Genomic DNA, 26659 nt, shown 5'->3' on the forward strand with positions numbered 1-26659 from the left:
TAAGATTTTTTTTGATGTGGACAGTTTTTAAAGTCTTTATTAAATTCAGTACAATATTGCTTCTGTTGTTTATGTTTTTTGGTTACTTGGTGGTGAGGGATGTGAAATCTTAGCTCCTCAACCAGGGATTGAACCCATACCCCTGTACTGGAAGGCAAAGTTTCACCTTAACCACCGGACTGCGTAAAACTCAACTCAAGAGACACAGATGTATAGAACAGTCTTTTGGCCTCTGTGGGAGAGGGCGAGGATGGGATGATTTGGGAGAATGGCACTGAAACATGTATATTATCATATGTGAAACGAATCACCAGTCCAGGTTCGATGCATGATACAGGATGCTCGGGACTGGTGTACTGGGATGACCCAGAGGGATGGGATGGGGAGGGAGGTGGGAGGGGGGTTCAAGATGGGGAACACATGTACACCTGAGGCAGATTCATGTCAATGTATGGCAAAACCAATACAATAATGTAAAGTAATTAGCCTCCAATTGAAATAAATAAATAAAAAAGAAAATAAAACTCACTTCAACCTCGTAGGCTGTTCTGATATATGAACAATAAGCTTCTGGAAAGCCCCTTTAGATATAGTACCTCATCTGTTATCACTGAAAGAAGTTTTAGGAAATAGTTCATTTTTCTCCCTTGAACAAAGAAACGCTTCTATAAATTACAAAGAGCATTTTGAAAAGTATTAATTACAAAAGTTCACTTCCTTTTTGTTTCTTTAAAAAATGAGTCTAGAGAAATAAAGGGCTATTACTTATTTGTAGGGAAATTCTCTTCTTTTGTGCCAAACTTTACCTCTTTTCATAGACATTAAATAATTCACCTGAGTTAGCATTAAACATCAGAACAAGTCAGAAGCTAGGAGCTGAACTACTGAAACTAAATAATCTCATGGGAAATTAATTTGGTTTCACTTAGGGCTTTTTTGGCAATATGTATCAGAAAACGACCAGCACCATTTTAAAGAGTGCTTTTAATTTTACATGTAGGTAGGTAATTGAAAGAAAGAAACTGACCTAGAAAATAAAGTATGTATTAGCATTGCTCCATAAATCATGAGCCTGTGAATCAGAGGATACTGAAGCCTGAATAGACATCTTATTATTCTGAATATTATTCATTCACTATCCTGAATATTATACATTTAGTATCAGGCTTTCTAGTTTTTATAAAACATTTCTTTCATCATGCAGCTTTCTACTTTGCAGGATGGATAGATGTGAATTATTTGGCTTTTTATCCTAAAAAAGTAATAGGGATATGTAATTGAATTTCACCTTGATCTCATCAACTGTATAACATTTTGATTAAACTACTTTATATGATGCCATTCACTAATATACTAATAAAATTAAAGTATGCTTTATTTAGAAGATAATCTTAATATTCCAATGAAGAGCTCAGGCTTGTTCATTATTTGTAGCAATTGTTTTCCAGTTTATTCTTACAGTCCACTTTAAATCAAGCTGGGGATGCCCGGAAATCATCTAATTTGCCTTCCTGTTTCATGTCCACTTCTGATCTCCTCCCCCTACCCCCAGGTCCTGTCCCTTTTTCACACAGCATATCTTCTAAATTTTCAAAGAAGATGTTATTATCCCTCAGTTTAATACTCTCGGGTATGGGCTGAATATATCCCTTCAGATTCATAAGTTGAAGCCCAAATTCTCAATGTTTTGATTTGGGGATTTGGGGTCTTTGGAAAGTAATTAGCTCATGAGCGTGGGGTCCTGTGGATTAGAATAGTGTCCTTTTAAGAATAGACCTCAAAATGATGATTTCTATCCACCGGTTGAGCACACAGTGAGAGCCAGTTCTCTATAAACCAGGAAGTGGGTCCACAAGAGGAACCAAATTGGCCCATACCTTGATCTTGAACTTCTGAATTTCCAGAGCTGTTAGAAGGAAACTTCTGTTGTTTGATCCACCCACTTCATTGTAATTTTTTATAGTAGTTCAAGCTGACTAAGACTCTCCAATGACTTTCCATGATTCTTAGAATAAAATCTAATCTCCTTACCATCCCTGCAAGGCCCTGAAGGAGCTGGTTCCTACCTATCTCTGATCGTTTCTCTCTTTCTCTTGTTTATTTTGTTCCACTACAGTGGCCTTCAAATACCTTCTACTTTTGAGTTTTTCCCTTAGCTTATTTCTTCTGCCTAGAACATTCTTACTATAGTTATTCACAAGAATGGATCTATCTAGTTTTTCAAGTCTAAATTCAAACCTCATATTTCTCTGAGAGACTTTCTTACTATTCAATATAAAATAACTTTCTCAGCAGACCGTGAGTAATTATGTATTATAGGAAACAGTTTAATTTAGTCCGTAGTATTATATCACAAACAGAAGTTTTCATATTAGTGTTTTTTTTTTTTTCAATTTGTTTTCTGTCTTCCTCTACTAGGCAGTAGGTTTTTAAGAAGTCAATGTAAGGAGGACAAATTTAAATTGGTGCTCATTCACAGTTTTTCACTGTTTTATCAGTTAATGTCTTTGAAAGATTTGTGTTTTCTTTGAGGTAGGTACCTAGACAGGGCTGAGTTAGGAAACAGAAATGAATATCTTTCAAATAGAGGAACTTTAATATAGGTAATAGGTAGTATGTTTATGGAAGAGACGAGAAATCACCAGGGAAATTATGAGGCAACCTATAGATTAGCATGTGCAGGAAGAAGTTTCTCCTCCAAAACCTAAAGTCAAAGGGAGGGAGTAGTGAAGTTGAGTTGCTGGAAGAAGATGGCATTTGTCAGTATCCTTGGTGGGATGTGAACCATGGAGGCAAGGCATTCTGGGGGAACTGAGTCACAGATGAGATGCAGTACAAACTCAGCTAGAGAAATATAAATATACAGAAAAAGAGAAGAGAGAAAGAGGAAGAAGGCTTGTCTCCTCTTCCTGCCCTCAGATTTTTGGCCAGTAACCTCCTTTGGTCAAACTTATTCTGGAATGCAGACAGCAAAGGAGTCTGGGAAATGTTGTTCTCTGGGATACAGAACAGAGCACAGAAAGGCAAGAGATACATAACACTCAATACAATCTCAGATTTGTGCTGACAAGAAACCATTCTAGCACAATCTGCTATTTGATATCTTTTAGGAATGCCAGGTTACTTTTAGGGCCTCATAGACACTTTAGTATGGAATTTCACTTTAGATATTTTCTTTGACATATCCTTTTTAAAGAATTTATGTTATCAATCTAAGAGATGGTTTATAATCTACCATGTGCTCCGGAGCCACATTCGCTATTTATTAACTCAAGAAGTGACCTGTTTATGGATATCCTTGAGTGTGTCTTTCAATATTTTCAAATGTGAAGATCCTTTAGAAAGGCCCTTGCATATATTTTTCTTACTAGAAAGGCATCATATGCTTAATGTAGAAAAATTATAAAATAAATGAGTAAAAGTAATGAAAACAATCTTTTCATCTCACTGTCTAAAGATAACTACTCTTTTCATTTTAGCGTATATACCTCCATATATTTTTTCACATATATATATATATATATATACACACACATATATACTTATTTATATAGATAAAGGAATAGATGGTCCCATGTTAAAATATGTTCAGTTCAGTTCAGTTCAGTCGCTCAGTCGTGTCCGACTCTCCGCGACCCCATGAATCACAGCACGCCAGGCCTCCCTGTCCATCACCAACTCCCAGAGTTCACTCAGACTCAAGTCCACAGAGTTGGTGATGCCATCCAGCCATCTCATCCTTGGTCGTCCCCTTCTTCTCCCGCCCCCAACCCTTCCCAGCATCAGAGTCTTTTCCAGTGAGTTAACTTGTCGCATGAGGTGGCCAAAGTATTGCAGTCTCAGCTTTAGCATCAGTCCTTCCAATGAACACCCAGGATCGATCTCCCTTAGAATGGACTGGTTGGATCTCATTGAGGTACAAGGGACTCTCAAGGGTCTTCTCCAACACCACAGTTCAAAAGCATCAATTCTTCAGCGATCAGCTTTCTTCACAGTCCAACTCTCAAATCCATACATGACCACGGGAAAAAATCATAGCCTTGACTAGACGGACCTTGGTTGGCAAAGTAATGTCTCTGCTTTTTAATATATTATCAAGGTTGGTCATAACTTTCCTTCCAAGGAGTAAGCGTCTTTTAATTTCATGGCTGCAATCAGCATCCGCAGTGATTTTGGAGCCCAAAAAAATAAAGTCTGCCACTGTTTCCACAGTTTTTCCATCTATTTCCCATGCAGTGATGGGACCAGATGCCATGATCTTTGTTTTCTGAATGTTGAGCTTCAAGCCAACCTTTTCACTCTCCTCTTTCACTTTCATCAAGAGGCTTTTGAGTTCCTCTTCACTTTCTGCCATAAGGGTGGTGTCATCTGCATATCTGAGATTATTGATATTTCTCCCAGCAATCTTGATTCCAGCTTGTGCTTCTTCCAGCCCAGTGTTCCTCATGATGTACTCTGCATATAAGTTAAATAAGCAAGGTATATACAGCCTTGATGTACTCCTTTTCCTATTTGGAACCAGTCTGTTGTTCCATGTACAGTTCTGACTGTTGCTTCCTGACCTGCATACAGGTTTCTCAAGAGGCAGGTCAGGTGGTCTGGGATTTCCATCTCTTTCAGAATTCTCCACAGTTTACTGTGATCCACAGCCAAAGCCATAGTCAATGAAGCAGAAATAGATGCTCTTCTGGAACTCTCTTGCTTTCTCCATGATCCAGCGGATGTTGGCAATTTGATCTCTGGTGCCTCTGCCTTTTCTAAAACCTGCTTGAACATCTGGGAGTTCACGGTTCACATATTGCTGAAGCCTGGCTTGCAGAATTTTGAGCATCACTTTGCTAGCATGTGAGATGAGTGCAATTGTGCGGTAGTTTGAGCATTCTTTGGCATTGCCTTTCTTTGGGATTGGAATGAAGACTGACCTCTTCCAGTCCTGTGGCCACTGCTGAGTTTTCCAAATTTGCTGGCATATTGAGTGCAGCACTTTCACAGCATCATCTTTCAAGATTTGAAATAGCTCCACTGGAATTCCATCTCCTCCACTAGCTTTGTTCGTAGTGATGCTTTCTAAGGCCCACTTGACTTCACATTCCAAGATGTCTGGCTCTAGGTCAGTGATCACGTTATCGTGACTATCTTGGTCGTGAAGATCTTTTTTGTACAGTTCTTCTGTGTATTCTTGCCACCTCTTCTTAATATCTTCTGCTTCTGTTAGGTCCATACCATTTCTGTCCTTTATCGAGCCCATCTTTGCATGAAATGTTCCCTTGGAATCTCTAATTTTCTTGAAAAGATCTCTTGTTTTCCCTATTCTGTTGTTTTCCTCTATTTCTTTGCACTGATCACTGAGGAAGGCTTTCTTATCTCTCCTTGCTATTCTTTGGAACTCTGCATTCAGATGCTTATAGCTTTCCTTTTCTCCTTTGCCTTTCGCCTCTCTTCTTTTCACAGCTATTTGTAAGGCTTCCTCAGACAGCCATTTTGCTTTTTTGCATTTCTTTTCCATGGGGATGGTCTTGGTCCCTGTCTCCTGTACAATGTCACGAACCTCCGTCCAGAGTTCCGTCCAGAGTTCATCAGGCACTCTATCTATCAGATCTAGTCCCTTAAATCTATTCCTCACTTCCACTGTATAATCATAAGGGATTTGATTTAGGTCATATCTGAATGGTCTAGTGGTTTTCCCTACTTTCTTCAATTTAAGTCTGAATTTGGCAATAAGGAGTTCATGATCTGAGCCACAGTCAGCTCCTGGTCTTGTTTTTGCTAACTGTATACAGCTTCTCCATCTTTGGCTGCAAAGAATATAATCAATCTGATTTCGGTGTTGACCATCTGGTGATGTCCATGTGTAGAGTTTTCTCTTGTAAGAGCAAATGTATTATATTTCACCAATTCTTAATATTTGACATTCAGGTGGTTTCAAATATTCCCTTTTATAAACAACAGTGAGATGAAGACACATAAATAAAACATCATGTATATCTATCCATATTTCCTTATATTTATAGATGTGGAATGTTTTGGTAAATAATATAAAAATTATAAAGCTTTTAATTTCTAAAATGCTCTTTATAATTGCATGCTGATAGCAGTGAATATTTATCTGCATCATACCTCAGGGCATATTATCATTTGTTATAGTCTTAAATTGTTTTAATATTAAAAAGAAGAAGTTCTTCCTCACTATAAATCTAGATAATATTATTTGGGTTACTTTAGAAACTATATTCACAAAGGTGGGTTTTCAGACCCTTTGTAAGAAGCTATCTGTCCATCAGTCTTGTCAATACTGTAACTACAGATGATTCTTTCTAAGGCAACACACCCGCTGAAATACTCCTGCCAAGGAAATTTTATAAAATGTGACACTGTAATACTCAAATTAGAGATTACAAAAAAGAAAAACAGTTGCCCGTGAAAGAATAGCATGCAGCTGGAAAGTCTCACTTTAAAAGAGTGGAAAGAATGGGTTTCCACTTCACTGATTCATTCACATAATATAAAAATATGGTATACGCAGGGAGTTTTTCAGACTGGGAATAACTCAAGATTAAAAGCAACAGTTGAGAAAGAGACTTGCCACAGTTACTGTGATCCATCAGAGACATGAGGATACATTACAAAAACAGTTTCTCCCTGGGTTTCTGTAACAGGAATTTTCCAATAGCAAGTAACAAAGAGAACTTTATTGACTCAGGTAAAGCAGGCTCCAGGATTTAAACAGAAACAGTTCTGTCTTCCTTCTTTTGGGCCTGAATTCCTCCGTGTGCTAGCTTCCTTCTTTCTCAGACAATCTCTCTCCCCATATCGGGAAAGATGGTCTTCAAGAGCCCCAGATTTAGTCTACTTCTAGCCAGTGACTTGCAACAGAGAAGACAGAGAAAGCTTCTTGTAAACATCGCATCAAATCCTGGACATGACTATAATTGGTTCCGCTTGGGTCACCTGTGGAGGCGGTAAAAAGCCATGGGGACAGTCAAACCTACCAAGACAATCCGGTGTTGAGGAGGGCAATTTCTCTACAAAACCTGGATGTCAGCCTTACTTACCTCTCTGAAGACAGCTCAGAGTATAAAAGCAATGGTACACTTAACGGCTGCCTTCCAGTTAGAAAAAAACTGTAATTACTATTTTAAGCAAGCTATCAGAAATCAAGACTTGAGACCAACATTTTCATTTCAAAGACTGTTGGCAGAAGCATGCCTAAAAACAGTGGGCTGTTTAACTAGGTAACTCAACTAGCTGACTGTCATAGTTAGGATTTAACACGTGAATTTTAGGAGACAAAAACATTCAGCCTGTAGTACTGACTGACCAGCTGGTGAATAGCTAAAAGATATACAAATGTTAGTTTTGAACTGAGAAAGCAACATTTTGTTAGAAAGTGACAGAAATCTGTGTCCATTCTGTTGAAAGGTTTCCATTTCATATTTGCTTCTGTGTGTAACAAATAACCACTGACTACTGAGTTTGAGTAACTCCGGGAGTTGGTGGACAGGGAGGCCTGGCGTGCTGTGATTCATGGGGTCGCAAAGAGTCGGATACGACTGAGCGATTGAACTGAACTGAACTGAACTGTCCTCTTCAATTAAAGTATCTATGTTTTAAAATATCAGTGAAAACAACATATTATAGAGACTTTTAAAGATCAGTGTTTATAAATTACCCTGGATAAAATTTAGCATAAGCAATAGGCTAATCTACTGAATGTTTACATACTACATGTAAAAAAAAAAAATCCAAAATTTTTTCATGATCTACAAATACTCACATGTATCTAAACTGTTAAAAATGAATCTCTTTCTTTGTTGTTTTTACTGGCTTCTTGAGGAAAACAGATTCTCCACTTGCTTGCATGCTTTTTTTTTTCTCTTGATAAGAGCTTGCTTTCCCAGCAATGGCTAGAATTGATAAGGCCTTTTATTCTTTCTCTCTTTCCCTCATATTTCTCCTTAGACATCTCTGAGTAATGCAGAAGATATGAGCAACAATGCTGGATAAAGGATGTCAGATTTTTGAAATCAGATTTCTGATCAATTGTGTAATCACGGAAAAGTTATTAAGCCACTTTGAGTTCAGTTTCTTTACTGAACAATTTGGGAAAGCTAAACACTACCTCATTAGGTCAATGTGAGAATTAAAACTGCTAACACATATAAAGTTAAAATGAATAGCCAGAGGGAAATAAGGGCTCATCAGTGCCTTTTTTTCTTTTTTTTTGTATTGAAGTAGTAGCCTACAGATGTAGTTTAAACATCTAAAATGTAGGCTTCTTTATCTCAAAGTCCCAACGTGTTGCAGCACACAGATAGTTTAAAATATGTAGCCATGGGGAAGGGGATGTATGTAAATATATTGAAATGAGGCAAAAGTATGAAACATAATAGTAACAAATAATGTGTATGATGAAGACATACTTTAAAAATGTAATTCCTCTGTACAATAAATTACAAATCTTGAGGAATTTTTTTTCCTGTAATAAAAGAGAATTTATATTTGTAATGGTCTAAGATTTTTTTTTTTTTTTGTAATCTGGTATACAGAATTTTAACTTGGAGCACTTATTAGCATAGACTATAGCATCTGAGGGCTTCCCTGGTGGCTCAGAGGTTAAAGCGTCTGTCTCCAATGAGGGAGACCTGGGTTCAATCCCTGGGTCGGGAAGATCCCCTGGAGAAGGAAATGGTAACCCACTCCAGTATTCTTGCCTGGAGAATCCCATGGACGGAGAAGCCTGGTAAGCTACAGTCCACGGGGTTGCAAAGCGTCGGACATGGCTGAGCGACTGAACGACCGAATAGCATCTGAATTTTCTTGGTTTAGGTTTCAGCATTTTTCTCTAGAATTTTTCCTCTCAAATATGACTTAAATGAACTATGAAAAGCTTTATCAGTCTTGGGAAATTTAATGAGCATACCTAAAGAAGGAAATGCAGTAGGAATTTAAAAAATACAAATACTTGCCTGTTCACTCATAATAAAATTTAAGGCCTTCAAAAGTAAGAGTTTTTGTTTCTCCTGTCAGCTTTTGTCAACTATAATAGTTATATTCACTAACATTTTTTATTTTTATAATTGGAAGTTTTAAGAAATTATTACAATTATTTACTATAGAAATATTTAAAAAGTTCCTTTTTTGATATAAGCTATATATTTGGACAAAATACATTGGCATCTAAAATCTGAGGTGTGTTAAAAATGTGGTCTACATTCAAATTTTTGAAGTGTTTTATGCTTCATATGGCTACGTTGTAGTTTGGCAGAGTTAACAGCATAAGAATAAACATGCTGTAATTTTAAAAGTGGCTTTGAATAAAAACTTACTTTAATTTACAGTTTTTTTAAAAAAATGAATAGCCAGAAAGATAGGAATCACTTAATAATAGCTGTTATTATTTACAAAGGACAACGTTTGAGATAATGACAAAAATTCCAAATTGCATATTTATCCCAACAACAATGACTGCATAATTTCAAGGCACTGTCACTACATGTTGTGTTCTGATACACAATCTTCTCATTAAAAATTAAGATTTCAAAATTGGTTCCTAACAAGTGAAAATTTCACTCATTGATCTTTCATATAATAAGAAGTATAGATGCAGCAACTTGTTTATTTAAAGACATTAGCATTTGGTATAGTTAGTTAGTTCAGTCGCTCAGTCATGTCCGACTCTTTGCGACCCCATGAATCACAGCACGCCAGGCCTCCCTGTCCATCACCAACTCCTGGAGTTCACTCAAACTCATGTCCACAGAGTCGGTGATGCCATCCAGCCATCTCATTCTCTGTTGTCCCCGTCTCCTCCCACCCCCAATCCCTCCCAGCATCAGACTCTATAGATTCTTGTATTTGGTTAGTTAAAAATAAAGCAGGCACATTGTTTTCAGTGTGAGCTGATAATATAATCTTAAGTGTGCTTGGCTTTTACTTTGGAGAATAGAATCCTCTCCATTACTATCCCTCTTGTCACATTTCTTCATTATTCCTAAGTTGCTATTAGAAGATACATGTAGAAACTGCCCATAATCTTTCATCTGTAGGTAATCTTTTAAATAGTATGCACCATAATTGAGTTCAGGTGGCAGCCATGAATGAGATAAATCTTGAATGAGATTAAGATGAATGACAGAACTGCTTGCCAAAGTCCCATTGCCCCAGAAAGAAATGAGAAATTAATAGAATCAGGATTGGTGTTGTCTGACTACCAAAAAAAGAGAGAAATGTTTAAACACGTGCTCTGAATATGTCAGTGAAAGACAATCTCTGTCTTCCCTTTGTACCTTTAAGACTCCTGTGCTCCTGGGATCAACCATGTAGAACCAGAACCGAACAGCACACATTCCGAGGCTTGCTGGGAAGTACTGGGAAGTGGTGATTCTTGCAGTGTATCCTTCTTTGGGGCCAGATGAGTTGACAAACAGGAAGTGCTGACCACTACCTTGAAATAGATAAACAATTTTTATTTAGTGAAATGATATATTCTGTAGCATGAGGTAGAATATATTTAAATCATGTGTGAATTTCAGTTTTCCCCAAACACACGCACACACGCACAGAGAGATTTAAACACAACTCACTTTCTGTCAATTATATATCAACAATATTGACTTCTTTAAACCAACATAAAAACAGTGTCACCACGATTATGTAATTCACAAAATTCACCTTGGTATGTGACTTGTGCATAAAGATGATCAAATATTTCGTTGACTCTGAAAGTGTATTCCTTTTTTCCTACATTGCTCAAACCTGTCTGTCAGTTTCAAGCAAATAAAATATTTCATATGCTGCATGTAGAACAGGTATGGAGGGTGTTTGGACTGATTGATACTGTATGTTATTTTTGGTTGTTCCAATTCTCAAACTGACCAAAGTAGCAGTGAATGGCAGGCAAGAACTGCAAAGTGAAATGTAATTCTGAAATTTACCTTGTTATTTTTCTGAACAATAGATGACCTCTCAACTACATTAGTATGTGAACGATCTCTCAGTTTAAACAAAACTGGATTTTCTTTTTCTGCAGACATCATCAAAATGCATCATAGTTACTACTCCCTCTATGGCTTTTACTAGAGGAGAATGAAACGTATATATATATATATATATATATATCTGGAGAAGGAAATGGCAACTCACTCCAGTACTCTTGCCTGGAAAATCCCATGGACCGAGGAGCCTGGTAGGCTACAGTCCATGGGGTTGCAATATATATATAAACATTTCCTCAGGTTAATTATTTATTTATAGTTCTAAACAAAGTCTATTAAAATATTCTTTAGTTACAAGTATTTTTTCTTGTGGCTTTCTCAGTATTTTTACTGAGAAATACATGTGTAAATCACAAATTGTGAGTTAAAAGTATGCCTTTTCCAGAATGTCATATAGTTGGAATCATACAATACATAGTTTTTTAGATTAGCTTCTTTCAGTTAGCAATATGTACCATTTAAGGTTCTTCTGTTTCTTTTTGTGACTTGATAGCTCATTTATTATTATCAATGGATAACATTTCCTTATATGGATGCACCACAGTTTCTGTATCTATTCACCTATGAAGGACATCTTGGTTTCTTCTCAGCTTTAGCAAATGTGAATAAAGTTTTCATAAGTATTAGTGTGTAAGTTGTGTGGATACAAGTTCTCAATTCATTTGTAAGTACACCAAGGTACACAACAGCTGGATCTTACAATAAGACTAGGTTTAGTTTTGTATGAAACTGACAATCTATTTCCCAAAGTTGGCAGTCCCACCAGCAATGAATGAAAGTTTCCATTTCTTCTCATTCTTATCTGCATTTGGGGTTATCAGTGACTTGGATTTTAGCTACTGTAATAGGTAATACTGATTCGTGTTGTCTATTGAGGGCAAGTCTTGTTAGAACAGACTATTCTGGATAAATGGCGACATGACTTGGATTTTAGCTACTGTAATAGGTAATACTGATTCATGTTCTCTATTGAGGGCAAGTCTTGTTAGAACAAACTATTCTGGAAAAATGACAACTTTTCTCCTCCACCAGCTCAACGCAGAGAGTTTTCTCTTATCTTTACTGTGAGAATTGGTAGGGCTCCTGAAGTTAAAATGTAAAGAAGTATGAGGACCTCTAACACTGAATCTCCCCCAGGATTTTTTAATCTCTGAAATGGGTGCACATTGTTGTTGTTTAGTTGCTAAGTCATCTCCAACTCCTGTGCAACTCTGAGGACTGTAGCCTGCTGGCTCCTCTGTCCATGGAATTTCCTAGGCAAGAATACTGGAGTGGGTTGCTCTCTCCTGCTCCAAGGGACCTTGTGACCCAGAAATTGAAACTGCGTCTCCTACATTGGTAGGCAGGTTCTTTTCCACTGAGACACCTGGGAAGCCCAGTGCACACTGAGCCTAGAGCACTTCATCAGTGAGGAATTAGAACTTCCTCCCCCAGTCTGGATTCCTGCAGAGGTTTCTGCTCTTGAGCTTCTGCTCCAAGAAGCTGTGATTCTGTTTCTCCTATTTGTCTCCAATTTGGAGGCAGTGGTTTGCCTTTGATAACAACTCTCTAACAGATTTAAAAGAGCTGTTGATTTTTAGTTTATTCAGCTTTTTGTCTTGTTATGGGGATAGAAATAATGACTTCCAAATTACTTACATGTCAGATGAGAAACTGAAAGTGATTTGTATATATTTAAAAAAGAAAAACAAAACACTATTCCTTTCTGAAAGTATTTCTCTTCATTAAGGACCCTTATAATGTCTGGCAAAATAGAGAAAAAATCTTATCCAAGAAAAATAACCAAGAAACATGAAGTATGAGTTATTGCAGCAAGATTCTCCTCAATACAAAAGAGTGGTGGGAATTCCCTGATGGTCCAGTGGTTAAGAAATGGGCTTCCCAGCCAGGGGACTGGGTTTGATCCCTGGTCAGGGAACTAAGATTCTGCATGACACGACTAAGACCTGATGCAGCCAAAAAAGTAAATAAAGCATTTGTTTAAAAAAGACTGGTAGTGCAAATAATTTGAAATGTTTCCGTATTACATCTGTGAATGGTCTTCTATCTTCAATGTTCTATGAAATTTATTTTATGTGCTAGCAAGTACTGGATTAGGAAAATGGTACACACTATTTTAATTCAACAATGAAACAGTTTTCTTTCACGTTTCATTGCAAGGATGTCACTTACTTGTTTTCTTATTTGGAAAATGAAGACATATATGTGGCATGCACAACCAAGATATACCTACACTTCATCTGTCAAACCTACTAAGAACTGTGACTTATTCATTAAGAACAGGGATTCTTAAACTCTAAGCTATTTTGATTAAGAACATCGAAGCTTTCCCTCATCTTATTACATTTTACACCCTTGATGACTTATAATTAGCTTAAATAATTACTCTTTTATATAGTTAAGACTTTACTGAAAACAAAGTGGATGTAAAGAAATAGCCTTGATTGAGTTCCAAATAAGGTAAATTAATGCTTACTGTCTGGGCTGCCATTGTTAGCACATGCACAAGGTGCTGTCGCTCTGTCGTAGGAGCCTCATTGTAGGCATGCTCAGCGGGGAGCAGCTCTGGTTGCAGGCTTTGTGAGTGAGCACGTGGTGTGGCTGTGGCTGGTATGTAAGCCCATTATCAGTGTTCCAACCATGGGGTGGGTCCAGCAGCAGCCACTTTGTTGGTGAGCACACTGGGTGGTGGGCTGTATCACAGAATCCCAGGTACTCTGCAGGCAGCACCGAGGGTGAAGCATGCTGGGATCCATTTCTGAATGGAGTATTCCAGTCCCGCCTACCTCACACCACAGCTTGGAGCTGGATCTGAGCAGACAGGTCCTGGGAGAGTCCTGCCATCTAGGCAGCCCAGTTTCTAGGAGGCAGCACAACCACCTCAGTCCCCACAGCCACACCTCAGGCCCTAGCACCAGCCTGGCATTATGTCTTGTATGAACAAAATGGAGAAAGGGATGCAGCGTTTGGGCTGTTTCTGGGTAGAACCGAGGACCCCTGCGTGGTCACTCAGTGCATAGGTTCTCTGTGACCACACAGGCCTCACTTGCATTAGTGCTCACCTTCTTGAGGACAGAACACACACACGAGCAACAGACCCTTATCAAACCTGACCCTCAGGGCCTCTGCTCAATCAACTGGGAAGCAAACCCCATCCCTTACACGTCAGTGACAGCCACACATCAAAGAGGTCCGACACAACTTCCAGACAAGGCTTTTGTCACCACAACACCAGCCACACCCCCTATCAAAAGGATGACAGCCAGGACACCCTTTGGGATGTATGCCTATTGTGTCTTGCAAACAGTGCTTGCACCCAAAATATTGGACTCACACAGTCTACACAGGGATGGTCACACATGAAAACAGCCCTTCAAGACCACAGTTGTTAACTATTTCTCCTGAATTTACAGAGAGAAATTTGAGAAAAAGTAAAAGTGAAGGAACTATTTCCAACTAAACAGACAAGAAAAATCCCCTGAAAGAAGAAACAATGAAATAGGTCTTTCCAGTCTGCTAGACCCCAAGTTCAAAAAGGAGGTGATAAAAATGATGAATTAAAGATTATCAGTCAGTCAGTTCAGTTACCCAGTCGTGTCCAACTCTTTGCGACCCCACAAATCACAGCATGCCAGGCCTCCCTGTCCACCACCAACTCCCGGAGTTCACTCAAACTCATGTCCATCGAGTCGGTGATGCCATCCAGCCATCTCATTCTCTGTGGTCCCCATCTCCTCCCGCCCCCAATCCCTCCCAGCATCAGAGTCTTTTCCAGTGAGTCAACTCGTCGCATGAGGTGGCCAAAGTATTGGAGTTTCAGCTTTAGCATCAGTCCTTCCAGTGAACACTCAGGACTGGACTCCTTTATTTCCCTAACACCCAAAACAATTAAGAAAATTGTGATAGAAACATACATATTAATACTTACCTTAAATGTATACAGATTAAATGTTTCAAGCAAAGGGCATACACTGGTTAATGGATTAAAAAGCAAGACCTGTATGTATGCTGTCTATAAGAGACCTCCCACTCCAGATCGAGGGATACAAATGGACTGAAAGTGAGAGGATGGAAAAACACATTCCATGCAAATGAAATTCAGAGGAAAGTTGGAGTAGAATGCTAAGACAAAATAGACTTTAAAGACTGTTATAAGAGACAAAGAAGGACACTACATAATGATCAAGGGATCAGTCTAAGAAGGTATAATTATTGTAAATATATAGGCCCCCAACATAGGAGCACCTCAATATACAAGGCAAATGTTAATATGCATTAAAGGAGAAACTGCCAGTAATACAGGAATAGTGGGGGACCTTAAACCCCAATTTCATCAATGGACAGATCATCCGGACAGAAAATCAAGAGGAAACACAGGCCTTAATACACCCATTATAGGCTGATAGACTTGATATTTGTAGAACATTCCATCTGACAGCAGGAGAATACACATTTTCAAGATACATGGAACATTTCCTAGGACTGATCACATGCTGGGTCACAAAGTGAGAAAATTTAAAATTTAAAAATTCTTAAATTCAAGAAAATTGAAATCATATCAAGCATATTTTCTTACCACAACACTATGAGATTAGAAATCAAGGGGTGGGGGGAAAGCTGTTAAAAAGAGAACCAAACATGTAGAGGCTAAACAATGTGCTGCTAAACAACCGGTGGATCACTGAAAAAATAAAGAGGAAATAAAATACCTGGAGACAAATGAAAACAGAAGCACAGTGATCCAAAACCTATGGGATCAGCAGAAGCAGTTCTAACAGGGAGGTTTATAGTGATAGTCTTACCTCAGGAAAAAGAAAAATCCCAAACAACCCAACCTTACACCTAATGGAACTGGAGAAAAGAGAACAAAATCCACAGTTAGTAGAAGGAAAGAAATCTTAAAGATCCTAGCAGAAATAAATGAAAAACAGATGAAGAAAACAATAGAAAAGATGAATGAAACTAAAAGCTGGTTCTTTGAAAAAAATAAAATTGATAAAGCTTTTCCAAGAAAAAATGGGAGAGAGCTCAAGTCACTAAAATTAGAAATGAAAAAGGACAAATTACAATTTACAGGGGACACCGCTGAAATAAACACCCATAAAACACTACTATTAAGCACCTACACACCGATAAATTGGACAAATTCTTTGAAAGGTACACTCTGCCAAGACTGAACCAGGAAGAAAGAGAAGATAGGAACACATCAATTGCAAGTACTGAAATAGAAACTGATTTTGAAACTCCCAACAAATGAAATGCCAGGACCAGATGGCTTCACAGGCAAATCTGATCAAACATTTAGAGAAACGTTAACACGGGTCCTTCTGAAACTACAAAAAAAAAAAAAAAATTGCAGAGGAAGGAACATTCCAAATCTCATTCTGTGAGGTCACCATATTCCTGGTCCAAAGCAAGGCAAAGAAAGCACACACAAAAAATTACAGGACAAGATCACTGATAAACATAGATGCAAACATCCTCGATAAAATATTCAGTTCAGTCGCTCAGTCATGTCTGACTCTTTGTGACTCCATGAATTGCAGCACGCCAGACCTCCCAATCCACCACCAACTCCCAGAGTTCACTCAAACTCATGTCCATCGAGTCGGTGATGCCATCCAGCCATCTCATTCTCTGTCGTCCCCTTCTCCTCCTGCCCCCAATCCCTCCCAGCATCAGAGTCTTTTCCAGTGAGTCAACTCGTCACATGAGGTGGCCAAAGTATTGGAGTTTCAGCATCAGCATCAGTCCTTCCAATGAACACCCAGGATTGATCTCCTTTAGAATGGACTGGTTGGATCTCCTTGCAGTCCAAGGGACTCTCAAGAGTCTTCTCCAATACCACAGTTCAAAAGCATCAATTCTTTGGCACTCAGCTTTCTTCATAGTTCAACTCTCAAATCCATACATGACCACGGGAAAAACCATAGCCTTGACTAGACAGATCTTTGGCAAAGTAATGTCTCTGCTTTTTTAATATGCTATCTAGGTTGGTCATAACTTTCCTTCCAAGGAGTAAGCGTCTTTTAATTTCATGGCTGCAATCACCATCCACAGTGATTTTGGAGCCCTCAAAAATAAAATCTGACACTGTTTCCACTGTTTCCCCATGTAATTCCCATGAAGTGATGGGACCAGATGTCATGATCTTCGTTTTCTGAATGTTGAGATTCAAGCCAACCTTTTCACTCTCCTCTTTCACTTTCATCAAGAGGCTCTTGAGTTCCTCTTCACTTTCTGCCATAAGGGTGGTGTCATCTGCATATCTGAGGGTATTGATATTTCTCCCAGCAATCTTGATTCCAGCTTGTACTTCGTCCAGTCCAGCGTTCCTCATGATGTACTCTGCATATAAGTTAAATAAGCAGGGTGACAATATACAACCTTGACGTACTCCTTTTCCTATGTGGAACCAGTCTGTTGTTCCATGTACAGTTCTGACTGTTGCTTCCTGACCTGCATACAGGTTTCTCAAGAGGCAGGTCAGGTGGTCTGGGATTCCCATCTCTTTCAGAATTTCCCACAGTTTACTGTGATCCATACAGTCAAAGGCTTTGGCATAGTCAATAAAGCAGAAATAGATGTTTTTCTGGAACTCTCTTGCTTTTTCCATGATCCAGCAGATGTTGGCAATTTGATCTCTGGTGCCTCTGCCTTTTCTAAAACCAGCTTGAACATCTGGAAGTTCACGGTTCACGTATTGCTGAAGCCTGGCTTGGAGAATTTTGAACACTTTCCTAGCGTGTGAGATGAGTGCACTTGAGCGGTAGTTTGAGCATTCTTTGGCACTGCCTTTCTTTGGGATTGGAATGAAAACTGACCTTTTCCAGTCCTGTGGCCACTGCTGAGTTTTCCAAATTTGCTGGCATACTGAGTGCAGCACTTTCACAGCATTTTCTTTCAGGATTTGAAATAGCTCCACTGGAATTCCATCACCTCCACTAGCTTTGTCCATAGTGATGCTTTCTAAGGCCCACTTGACTTCACATTCCAAGATGTCTGGCTCTAGGTGAGTGATCACACCATCGTGATTATCTTGGTCATGAAGATCTTTTTTGTACAGTTCTTCTGTGTATTCTTGCCCCCTCTTCTTAATATCTTCTGCTTCTGTTAGGTCCATACCATTTCTGTCCTTTATCGAGCCCATTTTTGCATGAAATGTTCCCTTGATATCTCTAATTTTCTTGAAGAGATCTCTAGTCTTTCCTATTCCATTGTTTTCCTCTATATCTTTGCATTGATTGCTCAGGAAGGCTTTCTTATAGCTCCTTTATGTTCTTTGGAACTCTGCATTCAGATGCTTACATCTTTCCTTTTCTCCTTTGCTTTTCGCTTGTCTTCTTTTCACAGCTATTTGTAAAGCTTCCTCAGACAGCCATTTTGCTCTTTTGCATTTCTTTTCCATGGGGATGGCCTTGATCCCTGTCTCCTGTACAATGTCACGAACCTCTGTCTATAGTTCATCAGGCACTCGATCTATTAGATCTAGTCCCTTAAGTCTATTTCTCACTTCCACTGTATAATCATGAGGGATTTTCATATCTAATGGTCTAGTGGTTTTCCCTACTTTCTTCAATTTAAGTCTGAATTGGCAATAAGGAGTTCATGATCTGAGCCACAGTCAGCTCCTGGTCTTGTTTTTGCTAACTGTATACAGCTTCTCCATCTTTGGCTGCAAAGAATATAATCAATCTGATTTCTGTGTTGACCATCTGATGATGTCCATGTGTAGAGTCTTCTCTTATGTTGTTGGAAGAGGGTGTTTGCTATGACCAGTGCATTCTCTTGGCAAAACTCTATTAGCCTTTGCCCTGCTTCATTCCGTGCTCCAAGGCCAAATTTGCCTGTTAACTCCAGGTGTTTCTTGACTTCCTACTTTTGCCTTCCAGTCCCCTAGAATGAAAAGGACATCTTTTTTGGGTGTTAGTTCTAAAAGGTCTTGTATGTCTTCATAGAACTTTTCAACTTTGGCTTCTTCAGCGTGACTGTTTGGGGCATAGGTTTGGATTACTGTAATATTGAATGGTTTTCCTTGGAAATGAACAGAGACCACTCTGTCCTTTTTGAGATTGCATCCAAGTACTGCATTTTGGACTCTTTTGTTGACCATGATGGCTACTCCATTTCTTCTAAGGGATTGCCAAGAGGAGTTACCCCATGCCCAAGGTCAGGGGCAGTGACCGAGAGGAGCTACCCCATGCCTGAGGTCAGGGCCGGTGGCCGAGAGGAGCAACCCCACGTCAAAGTAGCGGTGGCTGCATGGGTGCAGGAGGGCCAAGAGGAGCTACTCCAGGTTCAAGGTCAGGAGGGGTGGCCATGAGGAGATTCCCCTCATCCAAGGTAAGGAGCAGTGGCTTCACTTTGCTGGAGCAGCTGTGAGGAGATACCCCACGATCAAGGTAAAAGAAACTCAAGTAAGACAGTAGGTATTGCAAGAGGGCATCGTAGGGCAGACAAACTGAAATCATAATCACAGAAAACTAGTCAATCTGATCACATGGACCAGAACAAAATATTAGCAAACCTAATTCAACAATATGGGCTTCCCTGGTAGCTCAGATGGTAAAGAATCCACCTGCAATGCAGGAGACCTAGGTTCAATCCCTGAGTTGGGAAGATTCCCTGGAGGAAGACATGGTAACCCACTCCAGTATTCTTGCATGGAGAAGCCCCATGGACAGAGATGCTTGGCGGGTTACAGTCCATGGGGTCACACAGAGTGAGACACATCTGAGCAACTAAGCACAAGCACACAATCTTTTTATAAAACTATTCCACATTTCATAGCTTAGTTCTTAAACAGTATGACATACATAATGAGATTGATGAACTTCGATCTCATGAAAGCAAATTATGCTTAACTCAGATATCAAATATATTTCTTTCCATGATTTAATGCTAACGTGATGCTGAAGATTAAATATTTAGGGCAGTGGGGCAAAAGGTATTGTGTTCATTGACATGAGTTTAATCTGTTTTACAAAGTTGAGAACTCTCATTTAAAACCGATATTTCAGTAAATTATTCTTCTAATTACAAAAATACACTGAAACTTCACTAATTCAGATGTTTCTTTTGAATAGTTTTAATCATATAGTATGTAGCTTAAAATTTAAGTTTTAAGTTTGCCCAGAAACCTCAGTTCATTCTAACCAAGTTCTCTATTCTTGGTCTTTGCCTACGTGCTTCTAGTGTGACTTAGACTACAGCAACCTTAGTGTCTCAATACCTTTTTTTATGGCACCTCAAGTGGGAAGTTACATCTCAATTTTGTTTATTAAGTACTTCAGTGCAAACAACTTAGTATTTTTTGGTGTCTAAACCAGACGGTGATTGCAGCCATGAAATTAAAAGATGATTACTCCTTGGAAGGAAAGTTATGACCAACCTAGACAGCATATTAAAAAGCAGAGATATTTCTTTGCCAACAAAGGTCTGTCTAGTCAAGGCTATGGTTTTTCCAGTGGTCATGTATGGATGTGAGAGTTGGACTGTGAAGAAAGCTTATCGCCGAAGAATTGATGCTTTTGAACTGTGGTGCTGGAGAAGACTCTTGAGAGTCCCTTGGACTGCAAGGAGATCCAACCAGTCCATCCTAAAGGAGACCAGTCCTGGGTGTTCATTGGAAGGACTGATGCTGAGGCTGAAACTCCAATACTTTGGCCACCTCATGCGACGAGTTGACTCACTGGAAAAGACCCTGATGCTGGGAGGGATTGGGGGCAGGGGGGGAAGTGGACAACAGAGGATGAGATGGCTGGATGGCATCACCGACTCTGTGGACATGAGTTTGAGTGAACTCCGGGAGTTGGTGATGGACAGGGAGCCCTGGCGTGCTGTGATTCATGGGGTCACAAAGAGTTGGACACGACTGAGCGACTGAACTGAACTGAATGATATTACAGGCATTTGAGAACTAAAACATACAACTGAAAAAATTGATTTCATTCTTAAATAGCCACAATTATCTCCTATCTGAGTGCTCCCACTGGGCACTGCCAATGTTCTCAAACCTCAAAGTCAGATTGAACAAAATCACCTTCACTCCACATTCCACACTTACTTTCCCAGGACTTAACTTTTTCTTACAGCAACTACCAAAAAGCAGTTTAGCAAAGTTACAATATGACTGAAAAGAATGTAGGAAAATCTGATGTTTGTATTTTAGGGTTATATCATGAAACTCAGTGTGGAAAAAAAAAAACTAATTCACTGGGGATGATGATAATCCAGCATGCCACTGCAGTATATATTATTTCAGTACAAGATAAACAATGTCACATAAGGCTCAACATCAAAGGTAGCAATTCCAATTATTAGTTAGGGGACTCTGGGTAAGCTTTCAGAGCACACCCCACCTAGCCTCTTCTGATTTGCATATTCAGTTTTGGTCTTACCAGATCCCCGAGTCAAACACAGAAATCATAAAGTCAATTCCTGTGTGATGTATTTGTGCCTGTAAATGTAAAATTTTATCCATTTAAAATTTTAAGATTGCAAAACTCTGCATAGCAATTTAGAAGCCACCATTGCAAATTTGGTCTTTGGGGATTTTAAATTCTGGAACTCAAGCATATCTAAGTTTGACTTTGCAAGTGAAATAGACTTGTTGCAATGCTATGTTGTTTTTTATTTTTCCTGGAGAATCATAAAGGTGAAAAGTTGCTAAGCCTCTTAAAATTATTAATAGAAATGTATAAATTCTCTGGGAACTAGATACTCTATCACAAAATTATAAAATGTTACATTGAATTATACTTTCAGAAATAGACTTGTTCTTTATCTAGCAAGCTCAGACTAGACATGCTTTCATACATTTATAAACTTTCAGTTGCTTCATTGAGAACTACCTATTTATATCTGCAAAAATCCTTGGGGAGGTCAATCCAGCCTCCTTCACAAAGTTCAGAACTTGTTAAAGCAGAAAATAAAGCTGAAAAGTTCCAAATACCACAACATAGTTAGAATTTAACAGTAAATCATTAAACCAGCATTACTTAAATGTAACTGTGTGGCATGATCAAGCATTCATTCATGGGACAGATTTCCACAGAAGGGGACTGTTTTGTTCATTAATTTGATTTTGAACTATTTTATAACTTTCTACTGGGTATTTAAAAAGCTACTTAACTCTGATATAATAGATCAGAATGGATCTAGTTAAGTTTGTAAGATCTAAAACATTACTACATGTAATACTCTAGAACATGCACATTCATTAAGTATTATCTGAATTTTACCTCTCCTCAGATGCTACGCCTCCTGATATTTTCTGTACTTTTTCAGTTTAACATTTCAATTTGGCATGTACCAGACTAATGATTACAAATTCTTAAAATTCTCAGGGTATAGTTTTTATATTTCACATCTTAACTAGCTAAAATAAGAACTGGACAGAAATTTCTCATTAATGCTAAATTCTTTACCTTAAAAACTTTGAAGAGTCACACATGTTTTCAAAAACTGCCTTAGTGTCAAATAGGGCAAATTCATCATCAAAATGTATTTTGTTCAAATCATTACCGTTTCTTGACATTAGAGGCCAAAATATACTAGCCATATTCAGAATCCATCACCATGCTTCATGAACATTCTTTTTAAACTTTGATGTCTGCAGAGAGTAAAGATTCTAATTTATCTTATAGATGTTATTAGCTACAATTTTGAGTTCTTGAAAATGTTTCATTGAGTTATTATGCCATAAGGTAATATATTTGACATGTCTCTTTAAAATAGACAGCTAATACTTTTAAAAGAAAGCTGCATTTTTAAAGCTCCAATGCCCTCAGCAGAATGATACTCATTTGTACTAGGGTCAAATCATAAAAGACAATTTCTCACTTCAAGTGTTCTGAATTCACTCCCTGCTTTAAATTGTAGGCAATTTTCATCTTTTTTTTCTTGTTCATAAAATAGGCTAATGGTTTTTTTTTTTTTCCTTTTTAAAATGCAATATGTCTCTCTTTCAAGATAGCAAATTCTCCCTTCCTCAGAATCAGACTTACTTTGTTTGGCTCCATATCCTCTATAATTTCTACCTGTCTCACTCTAAAATAGAAGGGTGCATAGGACTATCAGTTGAAATGCCCTCAATCTCTTTATGTACTTTCACTCCCTCCCCACACCAGATGTTCAAGGTGCTAGCTATTTGCATCTGCAAGTTTTAAAGCCTGTGAAATAGAAATATACTCAGAGAGAGAACAAAAGTTTCCTCAAAGGTGTCAAAATGGCAACCACAAGTATGGCGCCTCTCAAGTCAAGTGAAATCTGCTCATAGTATTTGATAAACATCGTCACTGCATCACTTCCTGAAGAGCTATGCACTGAATATATTTGACATTTCTTCATTTTCACCTTTTCCAACAATTTATTCTTTAGGCATTATTCTCTTGAGAACCATTATTACCTATTTTTAAAAACTCCACTTTTCAGCCGAATGTCTCATTTCAGCACTATTCTCTATTACCAAATTGAGTGCTATAAACTTTCCCCCTCAGGATGTGGTGCTCTGATATAAAAATGAAGCTTCCAATTGTGACATGCTGACATAGGGTAGATTCAACTTCTTTTGAAGTTTCTAATTTGCTCAGCAGCAAAAATGTCTCAATCACATGAAGATGATATATGAATGGAACTGGCTGGTACTTCCTGTAAGTCTAGGAATTTCAAAGGACTCAGAGTTTCTTAATCCTCAAAGAAGAACCCCGAATTATGACTAGTGCTTTTTCCTATCAAAATACCTTTGGAAACATGCGTTGGTTTAATAGTATTTCTGTAACATGGTTTCATTTGCCAAATTAAGATTACAAAGGAAACTAATTAAATTATAAACCCTTTTCTTTAGGTAAGTGATATATGGTAAGAAATGATTTTGTTTAATCTATTACCTGAAAGGGTATGGGAAGCAAAGAAAAATGGAAGAATCTTTATCGAAAAAGAAAACAGTATAATTATATTATTTTAATAAATAAATAAGGAGCAGAATCTGGGCTGGATTGTATACTAGTTAAGCCTGCAGGTGCTAGAGGTCTTGATTCAAATTCTGACTTTTCCACTTATTAGGTATGTGACCTTGGGCAGCCTATTAAAATTCTCCAGGACTCAAAAGCAATAAGAGATAATTACAGTAGGTACTTTAGCCTCAAGGGGTTGTGGTAGAGACTGAATGAGACCTTACACATGAGCATATAATACCAAATATTAATATAGATGGTAACTGCTATGTCGTTCAACAGATAACAGATGTCTTAAAAATTGGTGGATACAGAAAGAGACCATAAAAGATGATTCATTATGTTGTTATTCAGTCACTCAGTCATGTCCAACTCTTTGTGACCCCTAGGATTGCAGCATGCCAGGCTTCCCTGTCCTTCACTGTCTTCCAGAGTCTGGTCAAACTCAGGTCCATTAAATTGGTGATGCCATCCAATCATCTCATCATCTGTCGTCCCCTTCTCCTCCTGCCTTCAATCTTTCCTAGTATCAGGGCCTTTTCCAAAGATTCATTATATTAGAATATTAAAGAATATTTACGAGTGCTTCCCTTGTAGCTCAGTCAATAAAGAATTTGCCTGCAATAGAGGAGACCAGGGTTCGATTCCTGGGTTGGGAAGATCCCCTGGAGAAGGAAATGGAAACCCATTCCAGTCTTCTTCACTGGAGAATCCCATGGACAGAGGAGCCTGGCAGGCTACAGTCCATGGGGTCACAAGAGTTGGACATGGCTTAGTGACTAAACCACCACCACCACCATCAAAGTATACAGCAGAGATGTCATAGGCAAAGGAGGTTGTACAGGAGTGGGAAAAGATCAAAAAAAAAAAAAAAAGAAAGAAAGAAAGAAAACAAATGTGGGGGAAGATTTCTGGTTTCCAGTCCAGCATGTAAGGCGCTTGGAAAGCATTGGTTTCATCTTCCCAACAACCAAAATCAAAAACTCTTCTTAGATCCTTCAAGAAGAGAGATCACAAGGAAAACTGCTTCCCCCAAACTGATGGGCATATATAGAGAGTAAAACTTAGCAAAGCAAAACCTGGGAAAAGGAACTATGACTGGAGTCAGCATTTGGCTTTCCAGGTGGCTCAATGCAGGAGATGTGGGTTCAGTCTCTGGGTGGGGAAGACACTCTGGAGAATGAAATTACAACCCACTCCAGTATTCCCTGGGAAATCCCATAGACAGAAGAGTCTGGCAGGCTACAGTCCATGGGGTCATAAAAGAGTCAGTCAGACATGACTGAGTGACTGAACAAAAACAGCCATACTAGGTAAGGACAAGGTAAGTTGTAATTAACAAACTGCTGGAGGCTCAGTGTGGAAAAACTTGAGGGATATGAAATCCAAGGGACCAGTCTTTGGGGGCACCCCTATAATGTTACTTGGTAGGAGTCCTACCAAGTTCTCATGGTGAAGATTAGAAAAAAATCCCTTTAACTTCTTACAAGAAGAGAGGAAAAAGTAGCCATCTGAAAGTGTGCCTATTTTTCTTAATGATTTCCTATTTCACCTAAGGCTTCTGGGGTAGAGTAGGGTAAGAAGTGAAAAGTACTTATGAAGGTTACCGTGAAAGGACAAACACACTTGTAGACTGAGATCAAATCACAAGACTGGAGAATGATTCCATTCCCCTGACCTGACACTTGGCATCTTTCCATCCCATCATCACCTCACTAGGGCTCCTACATAATAACAGGGAACTGTAGTGAAAGAATGTCATCTCTCAGACCTTATTTAAGAAGTTTGGACCTCCAAAATACAAGGGAGACAAAACCAGGATGCCAGAGGAAACTTTACCTCCTGACACCCATAGCTCTAGTCAGCAGTAATCACAACCTAGCCAGATAAACAAAAACCTGACACTATCTGGCTGCTTACCTTGATTCTTTCAAAGCAATTCATTATGTTCACCATCGACACAAAATTACAAGTCATACTAAAACAATGATATGGCCAAATATTGACATTTGCAACACCCAAAGCATATTCGAGGAACAAGCACACAGACTTTGTAGAAGAATAAGAGATGAAATCAAAACTGCTCTTTGGGGAAGAACATAGGAAGCCCTTAAAACCAAATTAAAAGGCAGTGAAGAGCCTCTGATTTGGTGTCATCATTTAGGAATATTAACCCTGCATCCATGTGAAGAGTGGCCTGGTTTAGGAGAATACTTGCACAAAAATGAGTTGGCTGGACATGTGCAACAGTCCAGGAGTTACTAAGATGGCAGAGGTGGAGATGCAATGAAAGAAAAGCATATAAGTTGAGAATGAAGAGGTAACAGATTGAAATTCAGAGAGAATTAGTTAATAATGTTAATAATGATAATGTTGTTAATAATGATAATTTTAATAACAGAAATAGTAAGATCAGGATTAGAAAATTCTTTCCTAAAGGAAGGTAAGTATGAGTTTGAATATGGAGTTGATACTGGCAACTAAAAATATGGGATGAGGATGTGGAAATAAGGGTTACATACATAGGGGAATGAGCAAATTTTGACTGCTGAAAGAATAAAAGTTCAAGCAAAACGTGTAGGAAAAGATATAAAAAGGTAAAAGTCAGAATATTGGTTGAGATCCACAAATAGGTCCTAAAAGGAGAAAGAAAAAGCATAAAATACAAATATAACACTAGGGGAAAAATCACATACACTATACTGAAAA

At 38.5% G+C, this 26659-nt stretch overlaps 1 protein-coding gene across 2 annotated transcripts in view; it reads right to left on the reverse strand.

Moving 5' to 3' along the window:
* Positions 1 to 26659, reverse strand: part of MALRD1 (MAM and LDL receptor class A domain containing 1) — a 596047-nt gene that overhangs the window by 147164 nt on the left and 422224 nt on the right. For both annotated transcript variants that reach the window (XM_088844424.1, XM_055428153.2), the window contains one exon: positions 10287 to 10444. In XM_088844424.1, coding sequence (XP_088700550.1) covers positions 10287 to 10444 — 158 coding nt within the window. The remainder of the gene's footprint in view (positions 1 to 10286; positions 10445 to 26659) is intronic.

This window comes from Moschus berezovskii, chromosome 15, assembly GCF_049115385.1.
Source record: "Moschus berezovskii isolate FMDL1 chromosome 15, NW_MosBer_1.0, whole genome shotgun sequence".
In the NCBI taxonomy this organism is placed as follows: domain Eukaryota; kingdom Metazoa; phylum Chordata; class Mammalia; order Artiodactyla; family Moschidae; genus Moschus; species Moschus berezovskii.